Here is a 19,071-nt window from a genome sequence, read left to right on the forward strand (position 1 = left end):
CTGTGTCTCTCATATAAAGAGGCCCCCACCATAGCTGTCAAGTTCTCCCTTTTTTAAAGGGAAATCCCCTCATGCTGAATAGGCTTCCTCACGAGAAAAGGGAAAACTTGACAGCTATGGCCCCCACACTGTGCCAACAGACTCTCACTCTGCCAACTTGGCTGATAGGTGTGAATAAAGGGTTAGCTGTGAGGTTACGACACTGCTCATAGTGATGCATCAATATGATAGCTTACTTCAAGGTAAATGGTGCCATGCTAAAATAGATTGGCATTATCTGTCATGTGGATATGACCTTAGAGAATTCTATTTCATATTGCGACTTTCAGTCCCCATGAAATGTAATATGAAGATGAATGCACCTGACAAACTATTAATCTCTATAGAACAAGCAAATTATTATATAAGTTATGAAATGCTCTGAAAACCCAGGAAAGTTCCTTAAAGGGGGGGGGGCAGGAAACAATTAGTCAAAGCTCCAGCTTTGGTCCTTTTGACCTCTTGGTATACCACTGAGTGAGCACGACAACATCTAATTAGGTTGCTTCTTGCAGAAAGATTAGAGGTAGCCATATATTCAGCTATACTAGCAAATCCCCTTGGTATGGCAAGTGGGCACTGCTGTCTGGTCTGTATGAAGAGAGGCAAGACTTCCAACTTTTAAGCTAGACAGGTGAATGAAGATTGCTTGCAGGTGTTACCACAACTGCCTCTGCTCAAAAGTTGGGAGAAAAGGTGGGGATTGTTTGACAGCTGTGTGGCCAAGGTGTCTGAAGAACCTTGGCCACACAGAGGCAAAATGGGCAACTTTCCCCACAGCTGGTCTTCCCTGCTCTACTGCAGGAAAGGAAGGTGTGGGTGAGAATTGGATTCTCCTGCCTAAAAGCCCTTGTAGTGCCTTGTAGACAGTGAAGCACAGAAATGCATGCTCCTTGTTGAGCCCTCATGAGAAGCCAGGGGAATTGTTGCTTAAAGTTGATGGCCAGCAAGGTTTGCTCTCTGTCTGACTTTCCTTCAGAAAAAGAACTGTAGTCCGATTTGCTTTCATGTAGCTGTAGATACACTGGATCCAGATCAAAGAGTGCAATCCAATGTGAATTCTATTCAGAAGTAAGTCCCGCCATGTTTCATGGAGTTTGCTTGCAGGAAAGAGAGCAATAGAAATGCATTGTAAAGATGTACAGATGCAAATGCTTAAAAGTATTCCATTCTTTTCCTCCCTGCTCCTTCTATTATTTCAAGATATAAAGTCCCCTTAAATATTCCCAGGCTCTGATAGTAGCTGAAGGAAAATGGTTGGATTCTGCTAGGTGAGGAAAATATGGAATGCTAAATGAGACAGACATTGATTAGCTGGCTTTCACAAAGCAGATTTCTTTCCACTTATTGAAACCACAACAAAAACTATAACAACAACAGCAAAGGCTGGTCATCCCATGGGCCATCCAGCATTCAGATCCCAAGAGTGTCTGGGGTTTGCCAAGCTAGGTTTCCTGTGCTAATGTGGAGAGGAAGATCTTGTCAATACAACAGAGAGTGGTTTTGTGTGCCTTCAAAATGTAATGCAGATGTGTGACTGAATATTCTGAAACAGAATTTTAAATGTTTATATATTATTATTATGAGCTGTGGTTCGGCATTTTCTTTTATGCTTTTTAATTCAGCTTGCCACACCCTCCCCCAAAAGGCCATGTCTTGCCTAAATGGTATTTTTAAACGGAAAAGTTTCATGACTTTAAAATACATTTATAACATGTACAGTATTTACCGTATAATGTTTTTTATAAGTGTGTCACCTAAAGCAATACATTCTATTTTATATTTTAACTTGGCATACTTAAATGAAAGGATGCCTGGTTTTGCTATGGAAGTCTTATATTTGTAGTTGGTTGTTAGAATTTTGGCAGTGTATAAGTGTGCAGTGATCAGATACATGTTGTTTTTAGCTATACAGTCCTCATGCTCTATTAACTATGGTGTTAGGAAAATAGCTGTTGGCAATTTCCCATCCTGTCGGTACACTTAGCATTTATCTTAAAAACACCGCTTTTGGGAGGGCCGCACCAATTCTCTCTTCTAAATATTTTCAGATGAGAATGCATTTCTTTACTTGATGAATGTCTTATATACCGCAACGCCTGAACATTGTGCACTGTCAGTGCAACTTAGAATTGCCACAATCTGGCTTCTGTCTCTGCCTCTGTATACATTCTGTCAGTGTCAATTCTTTGATCTAACATAGACTGAGATGGGGCAGGGAGAGTGTGTATTAAGAACGTACAAGCAATGAAGCAGAGAGGAAATATTTATGTTGTGAGTTTTGCATTAGCTTGCCTCACTAGAAACTTTCTGAAAGATGCTTGCTCTCGCAAAACACCATGAATAAATTCAGATGGATTCTTTCAGGTATTGTTTCATAAGACAAAGCATTGCTTATAATTTCAGTGCTGTTTGTACATGAAATGTAATTCACTGTCAGTGGAAAATTGAATTCATTTTTCAGTCCATCACTGAATGATTTGATGCTTTTTAAAAATTGTAAAACTATGGACAATGAATAGGTGCTATACAAATGTATAAGGCATTTAAAAATATGCATGTCATGTACTAAATATAACAGAAAAAGGCTTTTTAAAAATATGATGATTTAACTTTTCTTTCCATGTAGCAACTTATTTTTTCCTTCTTCACCTTCTCCCCACTCATAGTTCTTTCTTTTCTTTTCTACCCTTGGGATCTTTAAATTTTACAATGCATTAAGCATCTGTTATATCAAAAGCCATCCATTGTTTATGCCACTTAATATTAAGAAATACTTCATTGTGCAATAGGAAGCAATAAAAAGTCAACAATGAACTGCTGTATGTCAGTTATTTTTCCTCAGGGGTCTCTAACATGCATTTGACTCTGACTGAAATAATGGCATACAGTTTTAGACTCAGATTGCTATCTTATCTCCACAGTCTTCCACAGTAAGGGCCAAATGAAATCCAATAACTGCAGACTTGTATAGAGAATTGTGTCTGCCCTCAACTACCTACAAAATGCTTAGGTATAAGGGCTATTTAAAGTGGGAGTGGGCCATTGAACATTTCCACCCAAATTATTTACATGCTTTTCTTCTGGCTGGGTTCCAGTGAAAAAGCCCCCCCCCCCCCGGATGAAAAAGCAGTCTTTTAAAAGTGGGGTGGGAAAATTGCATTAAGAGAGAGTGGGCAGGCAGGAAACAATTTTAATACAGAATTTGAAGGACCTGAGTTACTTCTTGGGAATGTCATGTCTAGTTCCATTGTCACGTCTAGTTGTGCCCTAAATGAGCATTTAAATATGAAAAAAACCAAAGATTGTGTAGCTACTTTAGTCAGTTATGAATGCTAATATATGTATTTCAGTAGACAGATGTATTACAGAAAGGTGCATGCATGGTATTTTGAGTAAGTGTTATAGATTACTTCATCATTTCAGATAAGGCTATGTAAATCCCTTTCCTGAGAGCGTAAATAATCAGTAGCACTGCTACCTACAAAGGATTAAAAGAAAAGAGAAGGACAGCTTCTGCTAGCTTTCCAACAAACCCATTAAATACATGTTTGTTTTAAAATTCTGGGTTGATAATTGTTTTTAAGGATTAATATGGCTCTCTACATCTTTCCGTTTGAGGGACACTCCATATTTCTTTTCATTTTTGACATCTGTCTTTCTTTCCCTGGTGATTTCTGTTCCACTTGTTTGTTTTTCTTGAGTCTTAACAACTCTAAAGCAGGATTATTTTACATTTTGAAACTTTGGGACAGGACCTTGAGTGGCATGGCTGATCTGTGTATGCAGCCATGGAGTTATGTCCTTTAATTTAGAAACTTTCCACTATACTCTCTTGTGTGATTAGTTGGAAAAGACCTACAACAAACAAGTATGTGTTACATGTCTTTTTCCAGGGAGAGCTGAAGCTCATTTTGGGAAGTAAAATGCTTTGCATGCTCCTGGATGGACCAGTGATCTGGCTTGTTATAAAGGCTGCTTCATAAGTTCACATTTAGGTGTTGGTTGTTGGCGTCTGTCTGTCGCGAGAGACAATGGAGTCAAACTGCTGGAGAATCACAATGCCTTCTGCAGCAACTGCTACTTGCTGTGTTGTTTTTGCTGCGTTAGCAGCCCCTAAGTGACTTTTCTGGGGTGCAATTCTGGGCAGTGTGTATGGAGATCCTGGGCTGCCCAGACAAGACCTCAGTAAGGTGGTCCAAAAGAAAGCAGGGCAATACTTTGGGCACCAGCTTGGCCGTAGGAGTTGCTGGAAGGAGGCATACAAGGTGCCGACCAACTCTCTTAGGGACTCCACTCCGGATTTGTGTAGTGTTTGCTCCCTAGCCTTTTATTCTCTCAAAGATGTTCCACAAGGTATTGGGTGTGGATTGTTCCTCGCCGTTTACTTCTGAAGCCTTTCTCACAAATGACTATGGCTGTAAGGAAGCAGAGGTTTAGGACCAGAGTTTTCCTTCTCCTAGATGAGCTACCTTCACTGGTTGAGAAGCCCCACTTCATTTCCCTCTACAGCACACAGAGAAACCACCTTCTTGACTGTTGGACCTGCTCTTGGTCTCGTCCTCTCAATCCTCTGGAGCCTGTCTTTGCATGCAGGTGATAGACAACTCTCTAAGTCCACTGATTCAGTGAGGGCTTATGACCTATTGGCTACCCTCACTAGGTTTAGCCAGCAAGTTGGAAGCCATTTCCTGGGATGTGATACACACACACACACACACACACACACACACACACACATCTATGGTAGGATCATATTTGGAATACTGTATACACTTTTGGTCACCATATGTCACAAGCATAGCCCTGTCTAAACAGTCCCACCATGAGGGATGTGTGAAGGCTTGGAAGTGATTTGATACTGAGTTGCTGAGCTTTAGGCTTTGGTACAGCTAGAGATAGATGGATGGTGGGGGAGGGAGCCACAGGCATCCTCTGACACCAGTTTGGTTCCTGCTGCTGTGGCTGGTCTACACTCCCAACAGGTGTCTCCTGTGTCTCCTGTTCGCTAACTAAATTTGTTCTGAAAGTCAGATCATGAGCAATAGGTGATGTATTAGTTAGCAATTTCCTTTATTAAGTTGCCTAGCATATCCCATTATAAGGGAACACTTTGTAAAAGTTCACACGCAAGTTCTAGTTTCCTTTAATTGCCACTTGAAGCTTTGGGGAAAGTATGATAAATGTAAGTTGTAGATTTCTGCTTTTATAACGTAATAAAGGGATATTACAGAGAGGAAAAGAAAATTTCTCTTAAGAGACTGAGGTTTTGTCTTTTCTGATAAATGTTTTTCTTTAATGTTGGCAACCCTTTAGCAACCCTTGAGTTTCTCTCTTTTGTAACGTGTAGCTCAGCTTACTTGTTTGGTCAGTCTGAATTCTTGTATTAAACTGATTCTTTGAATAAGGCTGGTCCCTCTTATATGAGGCACTTCTTCTCTCTTGATGTGCTTCCATGAGAACAGAGTCAGTTATTTTTTTAACCTAAATAAAAATGCGGGAACAAAATTGGGTGATATAATTCACAAGATTCACAAGTTGAAATGCTTTAGCACTGGCCATGATTAAGTTTGGGCAAAATTGACGAGAGGGACTTAAAAGTATTCTTTGTGATTTCTTTGCAGCCCCACATCTTTACAGCCCCTTTGATAACTTTTTAGAGCTAGCAAGCATTCTGCTAGCCTTCAGTGTGCATACCAAAGGACGATCCCCCCCCAGTGTCTCTGCACCCTCGCCTCTTTTGTGAGGGAGCCTATGGCTGAGAAAGTCCCATTCCACAACTGTTGAGCTTACAGCAACAAGTTGTCCTCCCTCCTTGATCTCTCCCACTAGGCTTGGCATGCAGCCTAACCCTCTGGCCCCCCTCCACCTCATAACAATATAAATACTTAGCTTACAATCTTATTATGGATTCAGATTCACTCGAAAAGACATAATCCAAGCAGAACAGGAATGCATCGGAAAGCTTTTGAGAACACAAAGAGTGGCAGAAGTACGAAAAATTTGGAGGGGGACCCAAAATATCCTGATGAGTACAGCACATATTCACTGGGCATGAAGGAATGCTGAAATATGAGGGGAGGAGAATTGAAAACCGGGGAGAATGGAATGATGTATCCTTGGAAAAGTCATGGCTGGCTGACTGTAATTATGTACATTTTTTTTTGCAGGTCCTGTTTTTTTATTTTTAAAATTTATATCACTCTTGCAACATCTAGGTCCCACAGCAACTTTTATACAAAATGACAACATATTGCTTCACATCATGCATAACTGTGTATCTATTTAGTAAACATTACTGAATGTGTTTGGAGTTGCAGCTAGATCCATTTGTAGCAAGATGTTTACTTGTTAAATATTATGGGTTAATTTTTCATCTCTGCATTGTTATAAATTACACTTTGTATTCAAAGTGGTTGGTGTGACAACATGTTTCATTGCTTCTTTATAAGGATAGCTTTATGAATAGTATACACTTCAAGAAGAGCACTGAGATCATCAAGGAACCATATCCTTGCATCAGGTACTGAGTTTATGTCTGTCCTACCCTTCTTCTGAATCATCAGATATGACTACAGTGCTGAATGAAATAATAGCATTTAGATCCCACACTGTTTATCGAAAAGCTGTCTTTATAAAACACTAATTAATTTTTTTTCCAATGTTAGAGTCATTTTCACATCCTTTGGATTTAATTGGTCAGCATTAAACATGAGACATGAGTGTGAACATGCTGGGAATGTGGGCTTGCGATAACATATCTTTGGTTGAGACTCTGTCCTGTCATGAGATACCCAAAATCTTCCTGACGCAGCACATGTAGATGGCGTTGAGGCGTCATTCCTGGCGGGTGTAAGTTGCCCATGTCTCAACGCCCTAAAGATGTGTGGTCACTACAGTCAGTCCGGTGGTGTACCCACAGCAATGGCCAGAGGAGGAATGGCCCCTGGGAGGAGGACAGAAAGAAGAAACACCTTCATCTGCCACAAAACATGTCTCTCCCCTACCAGTTTCTACAGCCACAGCAGGCTACAGCCCGAAGTTAAACACTGAGCTTTTTTACTTGTTCTGGAATTATTTCTGTACATCAAAATAGTTTGCTTCTATCTTGTGAGTAGGGAGCAGCCATGATATTCTAAGAAAAGCTGCAGAGTATTTTAAAGAATCCCAGTGCAAGGAATTGGACTGGACACTTTCTAAATAGGAAAATTCAAAGATAATTGCAGAACAGCAGGGACTCCTGTTTGGTAGTTTACTTGGCATTTGGTTGAGCTAGGCCGGCATATGGCTCTGCGCTATGGGTCAATTAGTTATGTTTGCCCACACAGAAATTAATAGCTATATGACAATCCGCAAGGGAATAGAACCTCCTAGAATTCATTGCAGCTACAAAGAAAGGATTTGCCTAGAGAAAGAATAGGATAGAATTTAGTGTGTATAAATAAACTGGGGCTGCATTTTGACCAGGAACTGATGATGATATAGAAGCTAGTCCAGGAGTAAATTCACTACAAGTTAGTACCGGTATTTTCTAGTATGCCCAGGGAAGGGAATAAGGTAGATAAACAACAGCTGTGTAAGCAATAGTCATGGGGACACATGCAGAGAAGTTGCAAATGTAGGGCACACCTGCTGCAGGTAGATGTCTTGCAAGCTTTTCTGTTATGCATACTTGATCATTTCAAGGTAGGGGTGCCCAAGGGCTTTATGTAATTGACTAAGCAAATTGAAAAGGAACCACCACTTTTAAATTAGATAGCAACGAAAGAAACTTAGATGTGAGCCCAAAGACAAATGTGAAATTAAAAAAAAAAGATTGTTCTTCAAATCACTTTTAAATGGCTAGTGTTATACTGATAGTTTATGTTTTGCATCATGATTATATTGGTTAAGAATAATGGGTTCTAATCATATACTGTTGCACAACTCGAAAAATTATGATGCTTTAATTAAATGTTTGGAAACAAAAGATACTAGGACCTTACATACAGATTTTGCTACACAAATCATTGAATCATATCCGCATGATATTATTTTACTGGGGGGGGGGTGAATGTCTAAAACCCATTTATCCAGCTGCCAAAAATGAAGTAGTTGCTCCATTTGCTTTGGCATAGGATGAATATGACAAGCAGACAGTACTACACTAGAGCCTTTTCTCAGGACCAGCAGATACTCTAGGTGTTATTAAGACCTCCATTGATTGTTAGTTATATGAAATAGATGCATATAGCCTAAGTACCCTGGAGTATAACTTAGTTGGATATGCTGCCTTTTATGAATAAACACTACCCACCAATATAAGGAAATCAGTATTATGATTGGTTTTGCAGAATGAACAAAATATAATGAAAATAATTCAAGGAGACAAAAATTGCTTCAGTTTCCAATTAAGTAGGTTGTTGTAATGCAAACAGAAATTGTGGTTGGTCTCTGCTATGGCCTGGGTAGGGAAACTTTTCATTCCAGCAGACTGATTCCCTGTCTCCCCATACCTGACTGGCTACTTGGGGCCATGATCTCTGGTTATCAGTTTTTTCCTTTGCACTCAAGCTGAACTGCAAAGGGAGATGTCAGCCTATCCAAGCAAGGCTTGAAGTTATTGCAAATCAGCTGATTGTTGGTGGTAACTTTAAACCTGCTTGGATCAGCTGCACTCCAGAGTTCCTGACTGTAATATATTGGAATTTAGCCAGTTGAATTAGGGCTTGACATCACTGCTGAATGACACTGACTTCAAGCCCAACTTTGGCAAGGATAACCTCCATTCCAGAGTTCCTAATTTAAAAGGCACTGCGCAGTTGCCAAGAAACAATAAACTCTTACAGTTGTTCCTTTGCAGACTTGTCTTTACCACTCTTGACACCTGATGGAAACAAGCCAGATTCAGAAATCATGAAGTTGTCTTGCTTGCTGGTCTGGAAGAGAAGATTTTTTTTCCAGCTAAAGTGGGCCATAACAATGCCACCACACAAATTTCAATGTGCAATATCTCCATAGTGTTACCAGGGTAAAACATAAGAGATAGTGGTACTAGTAAGTACCTCTTTTGGAAGGCCAACTTTGACAGGTGGGTGGGACAACCCACTGAGTAGGATTTAACACAGAATCCCATCAAGCCCATCTGCTGGCATCAATAGTAATGTTAGAAGGTGGGTGTGAGCCAGACTGCATCCCTTGATAGGCCAAGATTGGCCTGTGAGCTGAGGCCTTCCATCCCATCTCAAAGACTAGAAGAATTATTAATGACACAAGCTCTTGTGGACCAGAGTCCATTTCATCAGATGAATGAAGTGTTATCCTAAACTGATTGATGTTTGCATTTTTTAATATGGTATGTATTTTTCTGTTTTATATTGTAACCCACCCACCCCTTAATCCTTGGGTGAAGGGTAGTATAGGAATTGTACTAATAACAATAACTGCCTATAATTAGCATAAAATACTGTAGGGCACTTTAGGCTGAGAAATATGAGACTGTCTCAAGGATACCCATTGAGACATGAGCTTCAAGTCCAATATTCTAATTGTGGCTGGGCCAAATGTCATTAGTTTTGCTTCTCACCTTAAAAGTAGCAATTTCCTTTCATTTTACATATGACTGTCTGCAGGATTTCTTTTTCTTTCTTTTGTTTTCTCTCTTTGCTGCTATTTCAAAAATCAATGTTTTTAATATTATTATTTTTGCATGTGTTGATCTGAGTTTGTCCTACCTATAAAACATTTGCTCCAAAGGTTTCTATTAAAAATCACATTTTTAAAAATGACAATTTTTTGCAGAAGGACAAATGTTTTAAATTATCTTTAATACAGTATTGAGAATGTTAGCTGTGAAGAGTCACTGAATAATGCTGCACAGATCTACTCAGAGGCTAGTTCCATTAAGTTCAAGGGTGTGAGCATGTGTTAATCCCACCTGTGAGTGGAGGAGTAACGTTCTGTAGAATTAGAATTTGCGGGCCCTGATTTAAGACAGTGTCTTAAGCCATTCTATTACAGCTCCAACCTGATGAATGGGGATTTCCCATTATTTTACAGGTGTTTTTTTAAATTTTATTGTTATTGTTTTGCTACCACAAACAGTAAGTGACACCAAATCCCATTCAAAGTATGTTACATCATGTTGAGACACGGGAAGAAATGACACTAGAAGAGAAGCGTCTCTGCTAACAAAAATAATTATTAGTGTTACTAGTGTGTTATTGCATTTTTATTTGTGCAGAGTTGTTTGGAAAAAAATAATTCTAAATATGGTTTATGGTTTTTTTATTTACCAGGAATTGTAGATCATAATAGATCCCACAAGCGCAGTAAAAGTACATTTCATTCTGTTTCTAGATTTATTAGCTGTGCCTAAGCATCCGTATGCTGCTATGGAAAACTGGGGACTAAGTGTTTTTGTGGAGCAGAGGATACTTCTGGATCCAAGCATTTCTTCCATATCATACTTACTTGATGTCACTATGGTCATTGTGCATGAGCTATGCCATCAGGTAGGAGATAAACCTTATCACTTGTGAGCATGCTACTGAAAACTGTCGTTGTCGTTGTCTAAATCAAAGCGTTTTCCATGTTGACTGTTCTCACAGGAAAACTCATTTTAGTTACACAGAAGGGAAACGCATCAATTATGGGCATTACTATGATGAGCAGACAGACATACATTAAGTATAATAAACACTATAATGATGAGCATTATAAGTTCACCAACATTCAAGAAATGGGAACCGGATCAATATTGTAAAATTTCCTTCCCTTTGGTGTGATTTGTAATGGACTTTTGTCTTTATATAGTTAAGCATAGTGATGTTCTCAGGAAGTGATTAATTATAGCACCATAACTGTTTCAAGCCGAGTTTCATGTTCTTGTCAAAATTTGCAGTGACTGAAATAAATTTCATAGTCACTCTTACTCACGTACATAAACTTGGGAAGTGGTTTTTTCTTTATGTTTCTGCAATGGTTCTCTGTATATGAACGATGAATATCATACTTCTGTGTTTATTGTGATTCTTAAATATACTGAAAAATATTACAGTTAACCCTTTACATTGATTTCACATTTTTCTTTAATCTAAATATAACATTTTAGTAACATAAGATGAGTGCAAAAGTTAGACATAGTGTAGAGGGAACAGAAACTTCATTTTTCCCTCTTGAAACAAAGGTAATATTTGATTCTAAATGTACAGTGGTACCTCAGGTTACAAACACGATCCGTTCCAGGACGCAGTTCGTAACCCGAAATGGTCGTAACCCGAAGCGCCATTTTGTGCATGAGAGATATTCCACTTGAGACCTTTCTCAAAGCCCAAAATTGCATCCGTTGCTGATCTCGTATCAGAAATAACCAGCCATTGTAGCATACAAATAATATCTCAAACTCATAGAGGAAATTGAATAATGTAGTACGACTTGAAAAAAATATTGAACCAATTGCAGATCATGAGCGGGGAATGCCATAGGAACTGGTTAGATGTTGTATTGAGTATGCAGTGTTATATACCCTCTCACATGGACATGTGATTTGGTAGAGCGCTAAATAATCTCGAGACTAGTGTACTTTGTGGTGGTCACTGATAAAAAGCCTACTATTATTGATACAATATTTGATCCACCAGAAGTGCTTGTTTTCTCTGGTTAGTCAATACTTTTATACCTGCTAAATTTTAATTATTACAGATCTATCAGAAGTGCAGCATATATTTCGTAGTGATAAGACAACCAAGGAGAAATCTCTTCTGTATGAATGAAATGAACTGACAGAGTTTTCCTCACCTCTGATTAACTGTAATAAGTGGATTATCCCCTCATCCATTTTAGTTAATCTCTTCCTTCAGAAAACATCATTTGATAAGATCCGCTCAAACTAAAAAGTGAGAATATTCAAATAAAAGTTCTAGAAGCTGTTCACTCTTGCTTAACTACAAATGCTAAATTAGTGGAATACATTTTGTTCAAAATGCATCACACTATTTCCTATTATTACAATTTTGTTTCCATTAGGTCATATTTTTTTCAAATTTAGTATTCTTCCAAAAAACTGAGATTGAACATCTGTGAAATAGGCACCTGTGAAATATAAGGAGTCTTTTGCTAGTTGAAAACATTTCCAGAAGAGTTGGTTATATACTCAGCATACCTATTAATCTAATAAGAGTATTTTCCCCTCCCTTTCATTAATTAAGAATGGCTTGGATCCAAACGTCCTTCTCATTGGTGTAAAGTGAGATGGAGGGAGCCAACTTTTCCTGATTTTTTCCTGCAGTTCCTCATATACTTTGGAATGTGTTCTGCAGGCTTCTCTATAACATTGTGGAGGGAGAGGGAAACCAGGGAATTGGTGAAAATGGTCTTCTTGCCCCGGCCACCAGTGGGACCAGTCCATTGGATCAAAAGCCTTCTACGGGCCGAAGGGTCTCTTGGTTTGGAGCCAACCCAACTTATTTACACCATCAACAATTTGTCCATAGAACACTGATTATATGATTCTGTGACATGAGATCATGAAGTATCCTTCTGTTTCAATTTGATAATCTTATGGAATTTCTAAGGTGTATTGTTATTGCAGTCTAATTACTTGAAAAATATATTCTAACTAGGACTCTGATTTGGTTAATCATGTGGATTTAATCTGTTAATTGATTAAAAGTGCATAGATTTGCATATGAATGAATACTTCTTTGGAATGGGCATCATTTATTTTTAGATGATGCAGATGTATTTCACGGTGTACAATAAACTCAAAAGAGACATTCCCCCCAATTGTAAGTGTGTGAGGAGTGTCTCTTTTTAAATAAAAAAACATGATCCCCATGCATTTTTAAGGACTCGTATTAAAATCAATTTTTTAAAATAAATAATCTATTTAATCAAGAGCACTTAGATGTGCTATGTTGCATATGGTAAAATAAAAATGATAATCAAACAATTAAAAATTGCAGTGGCTTATCTTCTTGTAATAAATGCTGGGACAGCTATCCATCCTTAGTCACCTGACACTCTAACCATTACACTACACTGGCTGTCATATGATTTTAATGTTACTAAACATTTGTAACTAGGTTTACAAGTGAATAATTTGCTCACAACCTGAAAAGGTGGCAAAATAAGATGGTTTGCTTGTTTCAAAGATTTGAATATGACCACTCTACAATTGTTTGACAATGAAATGCATCCCTAACTAATTATAGGATGAGAGCACAAAGCACTGTTCTCATTTGACGTTGATCTTCAGCTCCTTCGACATGTTTTGCTTGAAGCTAACTACAATGAGATAAAAGGTTCAGCAATATTTTATGGGTTCACTTCGTTGGAAGTCATTTCCATTAGAGGCAGTTTAAATGATATGGGGTGATAGTAGCATACGGTTATCATGAGGAAGTCAATGCTGTTGCAAATGCCAAATACATATCTGAATCTTTTAAAAAGAAAGAAAAAAAGATTTAGGAGCAATCCTGTTGCCCTTTGGAGAGCTACTGAGGGACCATAAGAGGGACCAGGCCTCCCACACAGTAAGGGAAGAAAGATGTTCAATTCTGAAGGCCTACCTGCTGTTATGGTAGATGGCTCTTCTTGTTTTGTTTTTTCCAGTGTCTCTCTGCCTGTTGTGAGGCAAGAAACAGGGTGCTTTGTCAACATGTTACAGGATCCTAAGCACCCTTGTACTCCCAGCACCCTCCCAAAACAAGCCTGATTTTCCCTAGTCATGATGAATTCCTTTCCATTGGAATCATTAGAAGGAGTGGGGGAGGTTTTTCAAAAACAAAACAAGGTGGTGGTGTGTGTTTATTTTTTGGTGTGGTTCACCTTCTCCTTCAATTGTTTCATTTTTGATATTCTCAGAACTTCTCACTTGGTAGCTATCATGCCTATAAAAGCTGTTTGGAATCACAGAGACAGCAGTCCAAAGCAATTCCAAGGAAACAATACAGAAAGGCTCATGATAGTGAGAAGGGATAGCCTAGAAATGATCACACCAGGAACTCTTCAGTGGTTGGAGATTAAATAGCCCACTCTCCAGTTAGTGGAGGTGGAGCAATTTTAATTACACATAAGTAATTACATTAAATAGTAAATCACCTGGGAACGCCCGTTAATTGGACTACATTTGCAAGCCCTTGATACAAGTGTAGATGGTTTACTATTCTGAAAATCCAAGAGGTTCTTTTGATACTTGTGTAGGCAAGATATTTCTGACCTTCTGTATAGTTAGTGAAAGTCAGGAACCATGCTGGAAATAAAAAGCAATTTTTCTCTGCCCTAGTTTCTGGGGCCAAAGACCACCTTGCAAAGCATGATGTAGTCCCCCCCCCCATTTCTTTCCAGTATTGCAAGATTTAAGTGCCTTTTCTTGTTACAGCACCAATTCATTGTATAGATTCATTGTTGGCTCCCCCCCCCCCCATTTTTTTTAAAGCAAATGTTTAATTTTGTTTCTGAGTTTCTGGTGCAGTACTTATTGAAACCTTAAAGGAGGCTTAGTATCAAATGTCTAGGATGCAGTTATCTTACAAGACACCTTTTTCTGCTTATAGGGGAAACCTATAGGAATCCCTTATTAAAATCTTTTGAAACAATTAAGGAAAAGGTATAAGAAGTCACCACTGAGAAATGCAGTAACTTTTCATCAATTATGTTTGGAACCTGTTGCATAAATAGAATGTGAACAAATGATATTTTAAAACCATAGTTTTGTTCATTTCTTTTAGTGGTTTGGTGACCTTGTGACCCCAGTATGGTGGGAAGATGTGTGGCTAAAAGAAGGCTTTGCTCACTATTTTGAATTTGTTGGAACTGACTACCTGTATCCAGGTTGGAATCTGGTAAGCTGGTACTTTTTTCTGTACTTTGCAAGTCACTTTGTTTTCTTGTTGTTTTGCTCATTAAAAAAAAGGAAGCTAGCGTAATGGTAGAACATACGTTTGCATACAGAAGATCCCAAGTCCAATCAAGTAGACATCCCATGAAGGTGAATGTTGGAAGATTCGTGATGGAGGAAAGCAAGTCCTTATTCATTCAACACATAGTTAAATAATGGAACGAGCTGCCACTGGAGGCAGTCATGGCTGTCTATACTTGGGGGGCTTTTTAAAAAAGGATTTGACAAATCATGGAGAAGAAAGCTATAAATGGCTTCTAGCCAGGATGGCTCTGCCCTGCCTGCTACTCAGTTGGAGGCAGAAGCCACAGAAGGATAGAGTGTTCTTCTGCTCAGATCCTACTTGCTGTTCAGCCACTGTGAAAACAGGATGCTAGAGTGGATGGACCATTGGCTTGTCCTAGCAGTCTCTTCATGCGTTCAATCGTTTGTATCTCTAGTTCAAAGGATCTCAAGTAGTGGGGCCGGCAAATATGTTTTCCTGTGGTCTTGTAGACTCACTGTAAGTCACAACACAGACAATGGGCTAAATGTTCCAGCCTTCTGATTTAAGTATGAGACGGCTTCATATATTTGCAGCATGCTGCCAGAGCACTGGAGAGAAGAAGCCAAATGGTATGTGCAACTATCAGTTATTCACTAAAGCAAAGTCGGTAGGTGTGAAATCAGTTGACAGTGTTCCAGCCGTGCAATATTCCGTTCACTACAAAAGAAATAACATCAAGTTAGTCATCAGCTGCATCGCAGAATCACATTATTGTAGAGCTGGAAGTAGACCTGAGAGTCATCTAGTCCAACCCCCTGCAATGCAGGAATCTCAGCTAGATCATGCATGACAGATGGCCACCCAAGCTCTGCTTATAAACCTCCAAGGTGGGAGAGTCCATCACCCTCCGTGGGAGTCTCTTCCACTGTTGAACAACAATTGGGACAACCCAGCGAGATGAGTGGGGTACAGATCATAATTATTATTACTATTATTACTATTACTGTCAAAAAGTTATTCCTGATGTTTAGTCGGAATCTCCTTTCTTGCAACTTGAAGCCATTGGTTAGGGTGCATGCTAAGTTAAGTAACTGTTTCCTCTGCATTCAAGAGCATAAATAGTAATTGCAGAGCAACATTTTATGTGATTCTTAACACTGTTACATTTAACTTCCCATAATAATATGAATGGGCTCCTTAAAGCCTTGTGGTGCTCAGAGTGCCAAGTGATTCTATTTCCAGAATAGTAGCAGTGTTAGAATTTTTTTTTGTGTCACCTTAAAGACTAACAAATTTGGCTTATGCCACAGCTGATTTGAGTTTATTTAATATATAACATTTGTCATATGGTAATAAGATGCTTTTTTGTAGTACTTCCCTTGGGAAAATATTGTTTGTAGTGTTCTTGTAAGAATACTTGTGCACAGGTATTGTATTACAGTTTAATATTTTTGTTAAAATGTGATTTATTATTTTTGACAGATTTATCCTTTTATTTTTTTTAGTTCAAAAATTCACTATGAAAAATGCAAAGTAACCCTTTATCAAAACTGACATCTGTTTTTCAAATGTAAATTTCTTTAATTCACCTAAGCACTCATTGTAATATTTATTATTCTTAAAGATTTTACTTTCAAAAACACATCTTGAATTACAATAAAGTCTGTCTAATTATAAATGCAATGGAACCTAGCAGCTTTTGTTGATTTTACCATAGTGAAATGTCATAGACTACGTTGGTCATATTCTTGATTTTATCTTTGCTGTACCAGAGTCATTCGTTCTGCTCATAATCACTTTAACAAAAACAGAATAATTTTGCCTTAGAAGCTGTCCTGCAAAGTAAGCATATTTTAAAGAGAGAAAACTTGCTCAGTGTCCAGATGGGTTGAGCAAGGTGTGTTAATGAAAATGAGAATATGTGGTATTCAGATTAAAATGGGCATGAGGCAGAATTATGTGCTTGACAACTAAACAATAAATTGTCACTGAAAATAGAAATAAATATAACATTAATAGATAAAATTATTATGAGTAGGTATAATTGGAATTTGTATTCTGATGGCCCAATAAGATAGTGACACAAATGTTAGATACTTTGTGGTGAACAGAATATTTCTGAAGTTGGAGATTGCACCTCAAAAAGGATATTGTTTTTTAAAAAAAGTTTCAGAAAAAGGCAATCAAAATGACCCAAGGGTAAAATAAAATAAAATAAAATGACATAAATAAAATATCAAGATTTAAAACGTTTGGGCTAAAACAGGCATTCCCAAACTTCGGCCCTCCAGATGTTTTAGACTACAATTCCCATCATCCCTGACCACTGGTCCTGTTAGCTAGGGATCATGGGAGCTGTAGGCCAAAACATCTGGAGGGCCGCAGTTTGGGGATGCCTGGGCTAAAAGATTGCTGAAAAGCCCAAAAAACCTCTCCCATTACATAGGATTCAGGCCTTCAGCAAATGTTTCAATCCAATCAGCACTTGTACACCCATATGCAGACAATGTCCAGTAAGAATATTTTATTGAATAGCAGAAAATAAACAAATAAACAAACCACAGCATTTTACAGCAAAACATGCAGATTCAGGAGGACATAGGAATACAAAGTAACTTAGCAAACTCTGGCTGAAAAGAAAATACAGTGGTACCTCTACTTACGAATTTAATGCGTTCCAAACACTCATTTGTAAGTAGAAAAAAATTGTAAGTCGAATCCCATAGGAATTCATTGGGAGAAAAAATTCGTAAGTAGAAAAAATCCTATCTAAAAATTCGTAAGTAGAAAAAATGCTATCTAAACCGCATCCAAGATGGCGGACGGAGCTCCATTCATAAGTAGAAACATTCGTAAGTAGAGTTATTCGTAAGTAGAGGTACCACTGTAGTGTCTTCCCTATTTCAAGCCTGGTTTGAACTCAGTTTCCATGTCTTAATGGATAAGAGTTCTCTAGCTCTGAAGCCTATCAGCTTTCAGATTCGAGCAAAGCTGAAGATCCACAGATCCACAGGTTCAGAGATCCTGAACCTGTAACAGTTGTGCAGATCTTCTGTATGACAATCTACTTCTGCTGAAATTCTCTTTTCTGCACAACTATTAAAGATGCAGAAGCCCTGGCCCCCTTTTCACCTGGCCACCCTAAAGCAACATCTCTCATTGCCTCCTATTTGTGAAATATTATATTGATTTACACACCTTTGTCTTCAGGTTTATTCTATTGTCATTCATCTTCTGACCTCAGGTCTTATATGCTTCCTTCTACCTTGGTTCTTATTTTCAGCAGTTCAGTTGAAAATGAACTTTCAGTTCCTTTCAGCTCCTTTCTCACAGAAGCTAATTTTGTTTTAGGTTTCATACATTTCCATTTGGCAGCCTGCTGCTGTTTCACAGTATCACTTTCCTTGCAAAACATTTTCTAGCATATTTCTAGATGTAGAAAATTGCATCCAGATCTCTCTACTGTGATTTCCTTTAAAATATCCCTATTATTATTATTATTATTATTATTATTATTATTATTATTATTTTGAAAGATGAAGAGTATCCTCAGATATCAATTGAGATATTTCAGGCACTGCTAGATGATTTCTGTTAATGTTTTCATGGAAGAGAAACATTATCAATATTAACCCGAATGATATGTGTGAACAGAATGCACAGTCCTGTGGTAACATTTCTCTTCCTGTGGTTTAACCAGTAGGGTGGGTCATTATTATTATTATTATTATTATTGGAAATGTTTCCTCCCTTGATCTCATCTCAGGCGTATTGTATAAACATAGTCAAATTTCAAATTTGGGACAAATCGGTTAATATTTAGACCCTGCTCCTACAGATTGAAATTTTGCCTCACTACGAGTGATAAAAACATAGGAATTTGACTCATTTAATTCACAGTATGTTAAATTGTGAACTAATAAACATAAATTTTAGGTTTTATGTAGAGCAATAATAGTTGCATACTATTATTTTCTGCAATATTTATTTATTTAAGATAAAACATGTTGATAATTTACATGAAAAACCAATGGTTTTGGGGGGAAAAAATGGTAACAAGTAAACATAAACAAGAAAACACCACTCATATTATGTGTTGCATCAAAACATCACATTATACTTAATTACTTGGTATAAATTGTACTAAATGCTTACATTTTGTGTA

The 19,071-nt window shown here is 38.0% G+C and overlaps 1 protein-coding gene across 2 annotated transcripts in view; it reads left to right on the plus strand.

Moving 5' to 3' along the window:
• The window catches only part of TRHDE (thyrotropin releasing hormone degrading enzyme), a 204,082-nt gene that overhangs the window by 87,708 nt on the left and 97,303 nt on the right, over nucleotides 1–19,071 (plus strand). For both annotated transcript variants that reach the window (XM_035128521.3, XM_088651943.1), the window contains exons 4-5: nucleotides 10,378–10,532; nucleotides 14,751–14,864. In XM_035128521.3, coding sequence (XP_034984412.3) covers nucleotides 10,378–10,532; nucleotides 14,751–14,864 — 269 coding nt within the window. The remainder of the gene's footprint in view (nucleotides 1–10,377; nucleotides 10,533–14,750; nucleotides 14,865–19,071) is intronic.

This window comes from Zootoca vivipara, chromosome 9 (genome assembly GCF_965207765.1).
Source record: "Zootoca vivipara chromosome 9, rZooViv2.hap1.1, whole genome shotgun sequence".
Lineage (NCBI taxonomy): Eukaryota > Metazoa > Chordata > Lepidosauria > Squamata > Lacertidae > Zootoca > Zootoca vivipara.